This window comes from Budorcas taxicolor, chromosome 5 (genome assembly GCF_023091745.1).
Source record: "Budorcas taxicolor isolate Tak-1 chromosome 5, Takin1.1, whole genome shotgun sequence".
Classification (NCBI taxonomy): Eukaryota; Metazoa; Chordata; class Mammalia; order Artiodactyla; family Bovidae; genus Budorcas; species Budorcas taxicolor.
The window spans coordinates 120,782,072-120,796,835 of record NC_068914.1 but is presented as its reverse complement, the minus strand read 5'-3'; the positions used below and the strand labels follow the sequence as shown (position 1 = coordinate 120,796,835).

Sequence of the window (14,764 nt, the reverse complement as noted above, 5' to 3'; positions counted from 1 at the left end):
TTTGCGACTCCATGGACTGTGTCCATGGAATTCTCCAGGCCAGAATATTGGAGTGGGTAGCCTTTCCCTTCTCCAGGAATCTTCCCAACCCAGGTCTCCCACATTGCAGGTGAATTCTTTACCAGCTGAGCCATAAGGGAAGCCCAGTACAGTTGTTCAGTAGCATATTGTTTAATCTCCTCAATTTGTGAATTTCCCAATTTACTTCTTACAGTTGATTTCTAGTTTTATACCATGATCATTGGGAAAGACTCTTTATATAATTTCAGTTTTCTTAAATTTATTTTTACGACTTGTCCTGTGGCCTATCCTGAAGGATATTCCTTATGTGCTTGAGAAGAATGTGTATTCTGTTGTTTTCTATATGTGTATCGTCCATGTGGTCTAACATGTCATTTCAAACCAGTGTTGATTGATATTTGATTTTAATTACTATGCTCTACTCTTACTGTATTGCTGTCTTTCTCCTTATATGCCTGTTAATACTTACTTTATGTATTTTGTGCTGTTATATTGCAAGCACAAATATTTGCAAATGTTATATCCTCTTTTGGATTGACCCCTTTATCATAACATAATTCCTTTTTTTTCTTAATGTAGTCTTTGTCTTAGCACATTATTGACTGGAGATGTGTTAATATGTCTTTTGTTTCCTGAACATTATTGAGCAGAGATGTATCATATGTTTTTTAGAGAGTGATATAATTAATATCACCTTGGGAAGCTGTTGGAGTTTAAAATTGATTACGGCATCATTATGCAATGTATGATTATTATCATTCACATTTTGCTCCATTAGGTTTTTGTCCCAACCTTGTGTATATTATACATGCAGGTTTATTACCATAAAATTTTCTAAAATGACGTGTCATGAAATTTTGAGTGAAGAATTTTTCAGTGAATTTTGTGCAGGTGCTCCCTGATAGTCTGAGTGACATATATACTGGTGTCTCAGAAGATGATAGTTCTTCAGAATATAGTTCTGATTCAGATGATGTGAATCTTTGTTATTGGTGTTGTTCACTTGCCAAGTCGTGTCTGACTCTATGCAACCCCCTGGACTGCAGCACACCATGCTTTCCTGTCTCTCACCATCTCCTGGAATTGGCCCAAGTTAGTGTCCGTTGAATTGGTAATGCTGACTCGTTGGAAAATACTGATACTGGGAAAGATTGAAGGCAGAAGAGGGTGACATAGGATGAGATAGTTGAATGGCATCACCAGTGTGAATATTAGACCAACAACAACAAAACAGAAAACCTCAGTGATTGATTCTGATACAGAAAGTGAAAATGAAACTCATGGTGCTGGGGAATGCTCCTTTGCTTCTACAGAAGAGTGGATCGAAGACAACATTTCACAAAAATTAGACTTTATAGGTGTGTTAGGTGTAGCTATGGAATGTCATAACCTGCAAAGTGTTAGTGTAATAACAATTAATTTTTGGTAATGACTTTCAAGTTGGTGGTTTCTCAAACAAACTTGTATCACCAACAGATTGAAAAATCATATAAAATGGACTGATGTAACCAATAGTAACACAAAGAAGTTACTTGAATTAATAATTTTGATGGGACAAATAAGTCACACTGCAAAGAATATTGATCAGCTGATGCCTTACTTGAGGCACCTATCTTTCCAAAGATTTTGATGAGAAGAAGGTTTGAACAAATAATGACATTCTTCACTTTAAGAATAACTCAGAAACTCCACTTCCTGCAGACAGAATTTCAAAAGTTAAACCTTTCTTGGATTATTTTCTTCCAAAATTTTATTAGATCTATATATCGGAACAAGAGCTACCACTTAATGAGGCAATGATAAAGTCGAGAGGACAACTCAGATTCAAAAGCCTGTAATCCCAGAAAACTTACAAAATACGGAATTTTGGTCAGGATGATTAGCAAAAGTAAAACTGGATATATATGTAACCTTGAGATTTACACAGGTGAAAGAAAGAATCTGCAAGAAACAATATTACTGGCCCTACAGTGTTATCTTGGTTCATGGCACTGTATTTACCAAGACAATTATTACAGTAGTGTGTCCACATCTGGAATATTGTTGAAAAATAAAGACAGAGTTTATGGGACTTACAAGAGAGAATCTACCAAGCAAATTAAAGAAGAGATCTAAAAATCTACAGAGGGGAGGAAAGACATTCTTATGGAAGGGAGAAGTGATTCTTATATAGAAAGACAGAAGGCTAGTCCACATGGTGATGACTATTCATGACACCTCCATAACATCTACAGGGAAAGAAGAACTGGCTATCAGATAACTAAGCCCACTGTAAGTTCAGTTCAGTTCAGTTCAGTCGCTCAGTCGTGTCCGACTCTTTGTGACCCCATGAATCGCAGCATGCCAGGCCTCCCTGTCCGTCACCAACTCCCAGAGTTTACTCAAACTCATGTCCATCGAGTTGGTGATGCCATCCAGCCATCTCATCCTCTGTTGTCCCTTTCTCCTCTCCCAGCATCAAGGTTAGAGTATAATAAATATATGAAAGGAGTTGATTGTTCTGCTCAATATCTGGTAAACTTCAATATCCTCCAAAAAACTTGAAAATGGTATAACAAGTGGGTTTTTATTTGAGTAATTGCAGTTTATTCAATGTGTTTAAAATTTATTGTAGACTTAATGCTATAGAAGGCAATGGCACCCGACTCCAGTACTCTTGCCTGGAAAATCCCATGGACGGAGGAGCCTGATGGGCTGCAGTCCATGGGGTCGCGAGGAGTTGGATACGACTGAGCGACTTCACTTTGACTTTCCACTTTCATGCATTGGAGAAGGAAATGGCAACCCACTCCAGTATTCTTGCCTGGAGAATCCCAGGGATGGGGGAGCCTGGTGGGCTGCCGTCTATGGGGTCGCACAGAGTCAGACATGACTGAAGCGACTTAACAGCAATGCTATAGGGTGAAATGACTTGCAGGCAATTTTTGTGAGTAATAGCTAGAGAGTGGGTAACTGACCATTCTGTTGAATATAGTGGTAGTCTTACACTTGGTCCTTCTTGTGGCATTTTTTTTTTAATGTAATTTTATTTTCTTTAATTTGTTATTTATTTATTTTTGTGTGTACCAGATCTTTTTGCTCTTGTGGGCTTTCTCTAGTTGTGGTGAGCAGGGACTGCTGTTTGTTGGGGTGCCTGGGCTCTGCTGCTTTTTTTAAAAATATATATATATATTTTATTTATTTGACAGCTCCGGTTTCTAGCTGCGGCACCCGGGATCTTGAATTGCTCTATGTGAATGCTCTGTTGTGGCATGCGGTGTCTAGTTCCATGACCAGGGATTGAACCTGGGCCCCGTGTACTGGGAGCTCAGAGTCTTAACCACAGAACCATCAGGGAAGTCCCTGCCTTTTTTTTTTCTTTTTTTTTTTTTTAAGTTTTTTGTTTTGATTATTAATTGTGTATTGAAAGCAGTAAGAAGTTCGATGACACCAAATAAGCCAGTTCTGGGTTTTTCCCCAAGATAAAGTTTAATAGCTCTAGCTTCTTCAGTGTTTTATGAAAATATAAAGGAAGACAGTAGAGGTTATCATTTTTGATGGCAGATCTGACTCTTAGGCTGAAGGAGTGAAAGCATATATAGACAGAAGCCTCTAGATCAGGCAAGCAAGGGGACTTCAAGGACTCCTGCTCCAGCTAGGGTGTTCCAACCAAAGTGCCCATGCTGACCCAAGAAAAGACCGGGGTTCTTCCAAGGATTCTGAGAGTGGTGGCTACAGCCTTCACCCCATTTCCTGGGTGGCCATGTAAGCCCAAATGCAAGCACAAAAGCTGTGGGGTGTGGGATAACCCAAGACAGAGCAAATCACAGGGACCCTATTGTGACTATGCAGAATGAATCATGGCTGGTTCTGCCCTGTTCCACATTCCCAGTGGGAAAGAGACTGCCAGTAGACTGGATTCAGGCCATTACTGCAGAACCTACACTAGGCATATTTCTACCTTCTGTGTGTTCAAGTGTTCTCCTTGTCTTGTATTTGTAACTATTTTTTAAAAAAATGCACTGACTTCGGGTTAAAAATCAACCACCAAAATGCATCTTAACACAGATCTAAAGCCCAGAGGAGGCACATCAGACTTGTCTGACACAGCAACTCTTGGATGACCTGTGTGCTTAAAATCCCTTCTCTGTATTAAACAGTGGGTTGATTTTCCTTTTACAAAAAAAAAAAAGCTGAGTAATATTGTATAGGGGAACTTCCCTGTAGTTCAGATGGTAGAGAATCTGCCTTCAATGCAGGAGACCTGGGTTTGATCCCTGGGTCAGGAAGATCCCTGAAAAAGGAAGTGGCAACCCACTCCAGTATTCTTGCCTGGAGAATTCCATGGACAGAGGAGCCTGGTGGGCTATACAGTCCATGGGGTTGCAAAGAGTCAGACAGGACTTAAGTGACTACCACACAGTATTGAATACGAGTACTAGAAACTGCCTCATTGGTAACAAGAACTATTTACATTAAATAAAAACCCAGTTGCAGGCTGCATCTGCACATTTACAGCATGGTGAAGCACACTGTGACCAACCCTGGAGACAGCTTCTGGCACTCACACCATAGGGGCACATTTGCCACATGAGAGTAAAACGAGGGTAGAAGGAGGGAGTGAGAGGGGAGGAGAGAAGAGTACAGCTCATTTCTGGTTCTGGAGCTGATTGGACAGCCAGTCCAGTCCCTCATAGACCCATCCCCACTGGAGGCACAGGTGGCCTGAATGTACCAATTCCTGTGGTGTAGAGTGTGTAGACCTAGCGTGTCTGTGATCCTGGCTGCATTCATGGCACTGGGAAGGTCCTATTTGTTAGCAAACATGAGCAGAACAGTGTCCCTAAGCTTGTCTTCTGCTAGCATCCTCATGAGCTCCTTTTGGACCTCATTCTCATGCTCTGTGTCACTGCTGTCAACTGCAAAGGTGAGACCTTGTCTGATTTGGAAGTAGTGGTACCACAGAGGCCAGGTCTTGTCCTGGCCCCCTGTGTCCCACACAGTGAAGCTGATGTTCTTGTATTCCACGGTCTCCACATTGAAGCCTTTAGTGGGAATGGTGGTCACCATTTCACCTAGCTTTAGTTTGTACAGGATGGTGGTCTTTGCAGCAGCATCTAGGCCCACCATGAGAATGCACATTTCTTTTTTGCCAAAAATGCCCTTGAATAGGTTTGCAAAGATATTCCCTGTGCTGTAGACTGGTGGGAGGAACACTGGCCAGAGAAACCCTCCTTGGCCACAGGGCAGCTGCTGCTCAGAGGTGTTGGTTTCACTCACACGGGCTTCTCTTTGTGCTGCCTTTTCTTGTTGCTCAACACAGGCTCCAGTGCATGGGCATCAGTAGGTGTGGCACACAGGCTTAGTAGTTGTGGCTCATGGGCTCTAGAGCACGGGCTGAGTAGTTGTGGTGCAGGGGCTTAGCTGGTCTCAGCATGTGGGATCTTCCCAGACGAGGGATAGAATCATGTCCCCTGCATTGGCAGACGGATTCTTACCCACTGTGCCACCAGGGAAGCCTGTTGTGGCATTTCTAAAAGAGCTTCCTGCAAAGATCCACCTTGTCAACTACCAGGTAAAATAATATATTCTAGAGGAAATAATACCTGTAGGACTGGGGGAAAAGTGCCGCCAGAAAGTGTAGAGTCTGCTCTTCCAGGGCAAGATGCAGTGAACCATGGTGTATTTGTACTGGGGGTTCTGTTCCCCTGCACAGAGGTGCCTGCTATACTGCCTATCACACTCTAATGAAATACTAAAATGCTTTAGTGGGGCATGTACAAGGCTTCAAATAAGTACATGAAGTACAATAAAAGTTGGTGATATTTACTCAAATGGAGATGTTTCAATATTCTCTTACATAACAAATCATGGGCCACGGACTTTAGTTTCTACAAAAATCCCCCAGCGAATCATGTGTTAAAGTCTATTTTGTCTGATATAAGTATGGCCACCCCAGCTTTCTTTGGTTTCCATTTGAATGTGAATATCTCTTTCCATCCTTTCACTTTCAGTGTGTGTATTATCTTACATCTGAAGTGAGTCTCTTATAGGCTGTGTATAAATGGGTCCTTTTTATTTAATGCTTTTAGGCACTTTATCTTTTATTTGGAGAATTTAACCCATTTAACATTTTAAGTAATTTTTCTTCATTTAAAGTAATTTTTGATAGATATGTACTTATTGACATGATGTTTTCTGACTTTTATAATTCCTTTTTTTTTTTTTTTTTCTTTTTGTATTCTCATCCTATGTGATTTGATGATTTTTCTATAGTGGTATGTTTAGATTCCTTTTCTTTATCTTTTACATTTCTACTATAAGTTTTTGATTTGTGGTTACCAAGAAGCTTATTTAAAACTTATTTATAAGTCTGTTTTAAATTGATAATATAGTCTGTTTTAAATTGATAATATAGTCTATTTTAAATTGATAATATCAGTATAGTGTATTCTATTCTAAAACTCCTATATAAAGCTTTTACTCCCCTCCCTTGCTAATTATTTTTATTACTTTCGCCTTTTACACTAGATTTACAAGTGATTGACCTACCATCTTTACATTAGATTATTCTGAATTTTACTATATATTTATTTTTATCAGTGAAATTCATACTTTGTTTCCCTGTTACTAATTCACTCCCTTTTGTTTCAACTTGCAGGAATCCCTTTAACATTTAAGGCCAGTCTAGTGGTGATGAACTCCTTCAACTTTTCCTTGTCTGGAAACTCTTACCTCTTCTTCCATAATGAAAGACAGCTTTGCTAGGTAGAGATTTCTTGGTTGGCAGTTATTTTCTTTCAGCACTTTGAATATGTTGTGCCACTCACTCCCTTCTGACCTGCAGTGTTTCTGTTCAAAAATCTACTGATTTTGTGGGAGATTTTCCTTGTACATAATAAGTTGTTTTGTACTGCTATTTTTAAAAATTCTCTCCTTGTCTTTAACTTTTGACATTTTAATCATAAATAGTTTGGGTCTCTTTCGGTTCATCTTATACAAACTCTCTGAACTTCTTGGATCTGAATGTCTCTTATCTTCCCCAGTTTAGGGCAGTGATTATCAGCCATTATTTTTTTAAGTTTTTTGCCCTTTTCTCTGTTTTTCTTCTGAATCTCCTATAATGTGAATGTTGGTCCACTTAATGTTGCCCTATAAGTCCTTTAAATTGTCTTTTTGCTGCTGATTAGATGAGTTCCAGTGCTTTGTTCATGTTTACTGATTCTTCTGCTTCATGTAGTCTGTTGTTGAACTCTGGTACTTTCTTGTATTTTCTTTCTGTTGAAAATCTCTCTTTGTTCATCCTAGCTATTTTAGCATTTTTATGACTGTTAATTTGAACTTTATCAGTTATATCATTGATCTCCATCTCATTAAGGCTATTTTTCTGAAGTTTTATCTTGTTCTTTTGTTTGGAACATACTCCTCTGTTTCTTTGTTTTCCTTGAGTCTCTGTGGTGGTTTGGGTGCATTAGAATAAACAGCAGCCTCTCCAAGTCTTGAAGAGTGGCCTTGTGTAGGAGATGAATCTTATTGTTCAACCTTGCCCTAGATTTTGGTTGTCTCTCGAACCTTAGTGATTGTCCAAATAGCCTACCTTATTCTTAGTGGGTCCTATTAGTTTAGGTTGTCTAAGCTCTATCAGTATCCCTAGAGGAGGTTCTTAGTATCTAGGTTCAGCCCAGTTGGAAGCTGGAGGCTCAGGGAGCAGCTTTTGAAGTACATGCAAAAATACCTTTTTCAGGGGGAAACTGGGACATGGGTATTTCTTTCTGCTCGCTCTGCACTGTAACCTGGGAGGTTAGCCACAGTGAACCTGTACAATCCATCCGAGAACTCTTAGTTCACTCTGCCTTGTTCTCATGCTTGCTTTCAAAGCTAGTTTTGGTGGCCTGTCTTGCAGGTGCTGGTCTTAGGAGTTGGGGCTGCCAGAAGCAGGGCCCAAACCCTTTGCTCCTCACAGAGAAGCTGAATGTTATAAGTTCCCTCACAATTTATGGGTGAGGTTTATGGTGAGACTGTCTCAGCTTCTCCAGCCTGTTTCAGTGTGGGGTTTTGTCATTTGCCTGATATGTAGGAGTTGCTCATCTAATTTTTTAGTTTCTTTCAGAGGGAATTGTTCTACCTGTGGCTGTAAATTCAGTGTGCCCATGATAGGAGGTGAGTTCAGGATCCTCCCATATTGCTGTCTTGAATTGATATATACAACATACAGAAAGAAGAGAAGAACTAAAGAGCCTCTTGATGAAAGTGAAAGAGGAGAGTGAAAAAGTTGGCTTAAAACGAACATTCAGAAAACTAAGATTATGGCATCTGGTCCCATCACTTTATGGGAAATAGATGGGGAAACTGTGATAGACTTTATTATCTTGGGCTCCAAAATCACTGTAGATGGTGATTTCAGCCATGAAATAAAAGATGCTTGCTCCTTGGAAGGAAAGTTATGGCCAAGCTAGACAGCATATTAAAAAGCATAGACATTACTTTGCCAATAAAGGCTCGTCTAGTCAAAGCTTTGGTTTTTCTAGTAGTCATGTATGGATGTGAGAGTTGGACTATAAAGAAAGCTGAGTGCTGAAGAATTGATGCTTTTGAACTATGGTGTTGGAGAAGACTCTTGAGAGTCCCTTGGACTTCAAGGAGATACAACCAGTCTACCCTAATGGAAATCAGTCCTGAATATTCATTGGAAGGACTGATGCTGAATCTGAAACTCCAATGCTTTGGCCACCTGATGTGAAGAACTGACTCTTTGGAAAAGACCCTGATGCTGTGAAAAATTGAAGGCAGGAGGAGAAAGGGACAGTGGAGGATGAGATGGTTGGATGGTATCACCAACTCAATGGACATGAGTTTGAGTAAGCTCCAGAAGTTGGTGATGGACAGGGAGGCCTGGCGTGCGGCAGTCCATGGGGTCGCAAAGAGTCGGACACGACTGATGTACTGAACTGAACTGGAAAAAAAAAAAAAGTTGGCAATGTTTAAAATTTGGTAGATTTAAACATTGAAAAGCAGTAGCCGCAAAGGAGGAGACTAAGGTAGATAATCAGAGTAACAAAATGAATTTGATACAGAATTTAGGAGAGGAATTTAAGAAGTATTTTTTGTGACGTATTTAAGAAGGAAGAATAAAATGGCATAGTAGGTGATGGGGAACAACAGTCACATTGATATTGTTGAGAACCTAATTTATGAAATAGAAAAATAACTTTAGAAATTCTATTAAAAGACAAATCAAAATCATGTATTATAAAATTAATTAGAGATAAGAGACTTGTTGGTGAGAGCTAAGAGAGCCAAAATCCTTGTCATAGTTAATTGAGAAAGAACACTTGGAACAGAAGGACAAAGAATAATCAAACAATAAGCCAAAATTCCCCACATCTTCATATTTCAGTTGCTGGGCACAAATATTGAAAGGATTGACATAACCTGGGTAAATTTCTGAAATCTAAACTTTTACAAAACCCCAGAATTCTCCCAAGTATCAAAATAGAAGAAAGGAGGAAAAAAAGATTTCCTGAAAGGGAAAAAGACTCAGATTGGCATCATACTTTTAATCTGCATCAGTAAATAATATTAGATGACATGGAGAAATGTTTAAAATTTAGAGTTCCTGGGGGAATTAATTGATTATAAAATTCTGTATCCATTTCTACTATAACCATTCATTAAATGCAGTGAAGCATAAATAACTGGATAATAAGAACAGAAAAAAATTTTTAATTCTTTTATTTCCCATTTATGATATTGTGAAATAAAATTGGAATATTACCTGAATTGTTTCCAGATACCTGTTGTAGCTTGACTAATACTTTGAACTTTCTAGCAGAGTTGGGCACTTAAGCTATTATATCACTTGCACAGAAGGACAGAGTGTACAGAAGGAGTAGTCTGTGACCTATATCCAAGCTGTGTGTGGCTGTACCAAATATCTGCTTAAGGTATGGGAGGGAGGTGGAAGTGTAACTTCTTCAATTTCCTCATCAGTATAAAATCATGTGCCACATTTGAAGGATTAAAAAATTGTTTTGAAATACTGAAAACATCAAAAAGATACAAAGAATATTAGGACACCATTGTGTCTACCTCCCAGTTAAAAAAATATTGGCTACCCAGATGAATGTTCATTTTTCCCACAGAGACATAACCAATTTTTTGTTTTTGGGGATTCTGGGAGGATGGCAGCAATGGTAGAATAGTTTCTTAATCTTGTATGACTTTCCCATAAGAACAGAACATATAGGAAAACCCCAGATCTATGAACATTGACGAGAAAATTAGTTGACCTTGTTTCTTTCTACAAACCCTCACATACCAGTGGTTTGGGAATAGACCACTAAGAGTTCCAAGACCTGTGTATTAATTTCTACTTAAGAAGAAGGAAGCCATGGAATTTCAAATGAATGTGAGAATCAAAAAATAGCCAATCACTGGAAAGTCTGGAGGACCATTTAAGAATACCAGCTGAAACTGGGAGGTGTTTTGTGCATACTGATAGAAGAAATTAACAGTATTAAAAATAAATAATTATTAATTATTTTTATTTTAATAATAAATAAATAATTACAAAGTGAAATCAATAAAATGCAGATTTGATGCAAAAAATCATTATCATAGTCAACTGGGAAATTTGGTCAGTAAAAAGAACATAAAGGTAAAATATTAGAAGTGAACAGTTTAAGTAGCTACATTAAGATTTTTAGTTGGAGTTTCAATGTCAGACTCTCAAAAATTAATAGAATGAATATACAGAGAAGTAGAAGGATATAGTAGACCTGAAAATCATGGTGAACCAATGCAACATAGTAAAGATTTATACAGTTTTGTCACAACGCAAATTCCTATTCAAGTTCCCATAGACTGTAAACTAGGAGACACTGAAACATATCCAGGAACATAAAACAAGGTGCAAAAATTTTGTGGTCTAAAGGCACTGAATAGAGATAGTGAAGGACAGGGAAGCCTGGCGTGCTGCAGTCCATGAGGTCACAGAGTCAGAAATGACTTAGCGACTGAACAACGAAGGTATTGAAATCATACAGAGTCTGTTCCCTTATCATTGTGAAATTATGTTAGAGATCAATATCAAAAGATAGTTGAAAAGGACACACACATTTTCAAGTGCAATGTGACATTTACCAAGAGAAATTTTTGACTTAGCCATCGAAAACCACCAAATTTTAAATTTGACCCACTTTATATACTCAACATTACTGTTCTCCATCATAGGGGACCTTTCTGGACAACAGGAATGGGCCCTTAACGTTTTTTTCCTTCTGATTGGATTTGGAAATGGGGATCCTTGACAGGACTTGGGAAAAGGAGGGGACTAAAGTCTGGGTATATTCTCCCCTGACTCGACTTCCTATGTGTAGGTGCTGGCTTTCCCTGAAAATCCGAGCTGGTGGGTGATAGGAGCTGCTGTGTTGCCACTAGCCTGGGTTATTCCACTATCTCTTATGATCCCCCTCATCCAAAACTTTGTAAATAGTCTGCTTGTAAATAAACTCCTTAAATTAATCTAACTTGAGTGGGCCATCTGTTTCCTAAAAACCCTTTCTGATACAGTAGATGAGCTTAGGGTTTTTGCCTTTGTAGAGAGTAAGAAATTAGAAGATGTACTGGTTTTGATTAAGAAAAAATACAGCACAGAAAAAATACTGTTACAGGAAAACATATGAATTACCAAGTTGAAAAAATAGCAAAATTTTCAAATTTATGTATTATATAAAAATGTATAATAGAGACAATGAGTTTAAATATTTAAAAATATACTGTTCATTAGTATTGTGTTGGTTAAATTTCCTCAGTGAGATCATTGTGATTATATAGAATGCTGTTTTCTTAGAGCTATGGCACAGTATTTAGGGATGAAATGTCATGACATATTAACTAACACAAAACAGATAGCAAAAGAAAAAGGTATGTGCATGTGTAAGAAGAGACAAAGCAAATATGTCAAAATGTTAATAATTGGTTAAGATATAGGGTATCTTTGTTAAGATATATGAGTATTCACTGTTCTTACAACTCTTGTGGCTTTAAAATTTTCAAAATAAAAAGTTAAGGGAAAATATTCAACATAACAAAAGATAAATACTTATATGGATAAAGACCTTTAAAGTAATGAGAAACATACTATACCAACATTTGAACAAGCAGATCACCAAAGGAGATATACAAAAGGTCCTTAAAGAAAGTGATCCTTGACTGAATAATAAAGAAATGCAAATATAAATGAACTGTCAGTGTTAATCCAAAAAAAGTAGTTAAGATTCAAAAAAGTAATGCCCAGTGCTGATGTGGATGTAGCAGATTGAAAATAAAGCGCAGCGTGGTGCCTCCTATTAAAGAAGTCTAATGAAAGAATAAGTGAGTATGGTTGTATGCACAAATCATGTTCATTGCAGCATTGTAGCAAGGCCCACTTACATGTCCGTCAGTTAGGGTTTGGTTTTACATGCAGAATATTATTTAACTATTAAGCACAGAAGTTAATATATTGGTATGGAATGATATCCCTGATTGTTACAATAAAAAGTGGGTTAGAGAAAAACAGACATAATACTACCTCATTTAGAGTAAAATATCTCCATGTTATGGGCATAATTTATGTATATCAATATTATATGGGTTTTGAAAATACCTTATACACACACACACACATATATACATACCAATATTGTATGGTTGGGAGAGTATCAGAAAAGGTAGGAAAATTATGGGCAAGTAGAACTTTTGTATTCTGTTTTTTTAATTACAGATTTTATTCTGTACTAGCATTTATATTCCTTTTGTACCTTTCTGTTTTAAAGAAATAAAGATCATATAATTGAAAATACAACTAATTTTATTTCATTATAAAAGACTTTGCAATAATTTTTAAAAATTATATAGTATAGTGTTACTGAGTTGCAAAAAAATCTGTTAAGAAACTCATTTTGCTCTTGTGTATTCCATTTTCAGAGCAGTGGAAAGAGCTCAGTGCTAGAAAGCCTAGTGGGGAGGGACCTGCTTCCCAGAGGCACTGGTATTGTCACCCGGAGACCTCTCATTCTGCAGCTAGTCCATGTTTCGCCTGAAGATAAACGAAAAACGACAGGAGAAGAAAATGGTAAATTTTAGAATTGGAGTAAAAATTATTTAAAATTCCTTCATTTTTGGTCAGTCTTAAAAAGATATGAGTTAATTAGAAATTAGTGGCTGTAGTGAAGTCAGAAGTCCTGTAAAGAAAGTGATACATATCTTTTCTCATGTAAAAAGGGAGTAATTTTATTTATTTATTTTTTTTTGAGGACTGTGAGTCAACTTTTTTGAAAGAATCTTTTTGGTAATGTAGTTCAGTAAACCTGTTAACACTATTTAGTGGAGGATCTAGTGAGATACCTAGTAAACAAGAATCAGTTATTTTTAAAAGCTTTTGTGTCTTTTGGAATGTTTTAAACTTTTTTCCTAGTGTTTAAAGCAGTGTTTTTTTCACTTTGTTTTAGAATTTAAATATTTTAGATTCTAGTTTAAAAGATTTTATTTTAAATAAAAGTAAAATGATTCAGCTTTTCAGCATAACAGTGTTATCTCACCTTCACTTTTCTGTCTTGCCATGGGCCTGTGAATTTTGAATCTTTGGCCCTTCGATCCAAGATAAATATTATTTGTAGAAAGAGTTTTTTGAAAAAAAATTATTATTATTTTTGCCACACTGCACAGCATGTGCAATCTTATTTAGTTCCCTGACCAGGGATCCAACCTGTATCCCCTGCAGTGGAAGCATAGAGTCTTTTTAACTACTGGACTGCCAGGAAAGTCCCTAATTATTATTATTATTGTTACTATGCTTATTTTGCTAAGACTTACGTAGAGCACGTATTACTTTGATTCTTTAGATTCCTCCCTCACCCAAATAGTAAATGTGGAGTATCAGGATAAGAAGACATGCATCATCCTTTCTTCTTTGGTTACACTGGAAATATTTTAAGAAATGCTCTCTTTATCAACATATTTAAGTTTGCTTATTAAATATATGCCCTATTATATACTGTACATTTACATTAGTGAAGTTTGGAATGTTTGATGAGAGTAATATATTTGATCTTCAGTGTTTGGCTCAGGCTCTGTCTTATTTGTGCGTTAGTTGTGTCATGTCCAACTCTTTGTGACCCCATGGACTGTAGCCCACCAGGCTCCTCTGTCTGTGGGATTCTCCAGGCAAGAATATGGAAGTGAGTTGCCATTCCCTTCTCCAGGGAATCTTCCCAACCCAGGGGTTGAACCCTGGTCTCTCATATTGGGGGCAGCTTCTTTTACCATCTGAGCCATCAGGGAAGCCATCTGTCTTACTTATAAAAGTCTGTAAAATGTTCTAGTTATTAAATTACATTTGCAGCAGAGTACTACGATTGTTTCTCATTCTGCAAGAGATCTGTTTTAAATGCAATTTCATTGCTGCTGCTGCTGCTGCTAAGTCACTTCAGCCGTGTTTGACTGTGAGACCCCATAGACGGCAGCCCACCAGGCTCCTCTGTCCCTGGGGTTCTCCAGGCAAGAATACTGGAGTGGGTTGCCATTTCCTTCTCCAGTGCATGAAAGTGAAAAGTGAAAATGAAGTCGCTCAGTCATGTCCGACTCTTTGCGACCCCATGGACTGTAGGCTACCAGGCCCCTTTGTCCATGGGATTTTCCAGGCAAGAGTACTGGAGTTGGGTGCCATTGCCTTCTCCAGCAGTTTCATTAGTTTGATGCAGTGAAGTTACTTTAATTTATG

The 14,764-nt window shown here is 37.8% G+C and overlaps 2 protein-coding genes across 5 annotated transcripts in view; one reads left to right on the top strand and one right to left on the bottom strand.

The window, feature by feature from the left end:
* The window catches only part of DNM1L (dynamin 1 like), a 62,791-nt gene that overhangs the window by 14,571 nt on the left and 33,456 nt on the right, over positions 1-14,764 (top strand). For all 4 annotated transcript variants that reach the window (XM_052641186.1, XM_052641189.1, XM_052641188.1 and 1 more), the window contains exon 2: positions 12,970-13,117. In XM_052641186.1, coding sequence (XP_052497146.1) covers positions 12,970-13,117 — 148 coding nt within the window. The remainder of the gene's footprint in view (positions 1-12,969; positions 13,118-14,764) is intronic.
* Positions 4,810-5,142, bottom strand: LOC128048764 (ADP-ribosylation factor 3-like). The gene has a single exon (XM_052641191.1). The coding sequence runs from the start codon at positions 5,140-5,142 to the stop codon at positions 4,810-4,812; it is 333 nt and encodes a 110-aa protein (XP_052497151.1).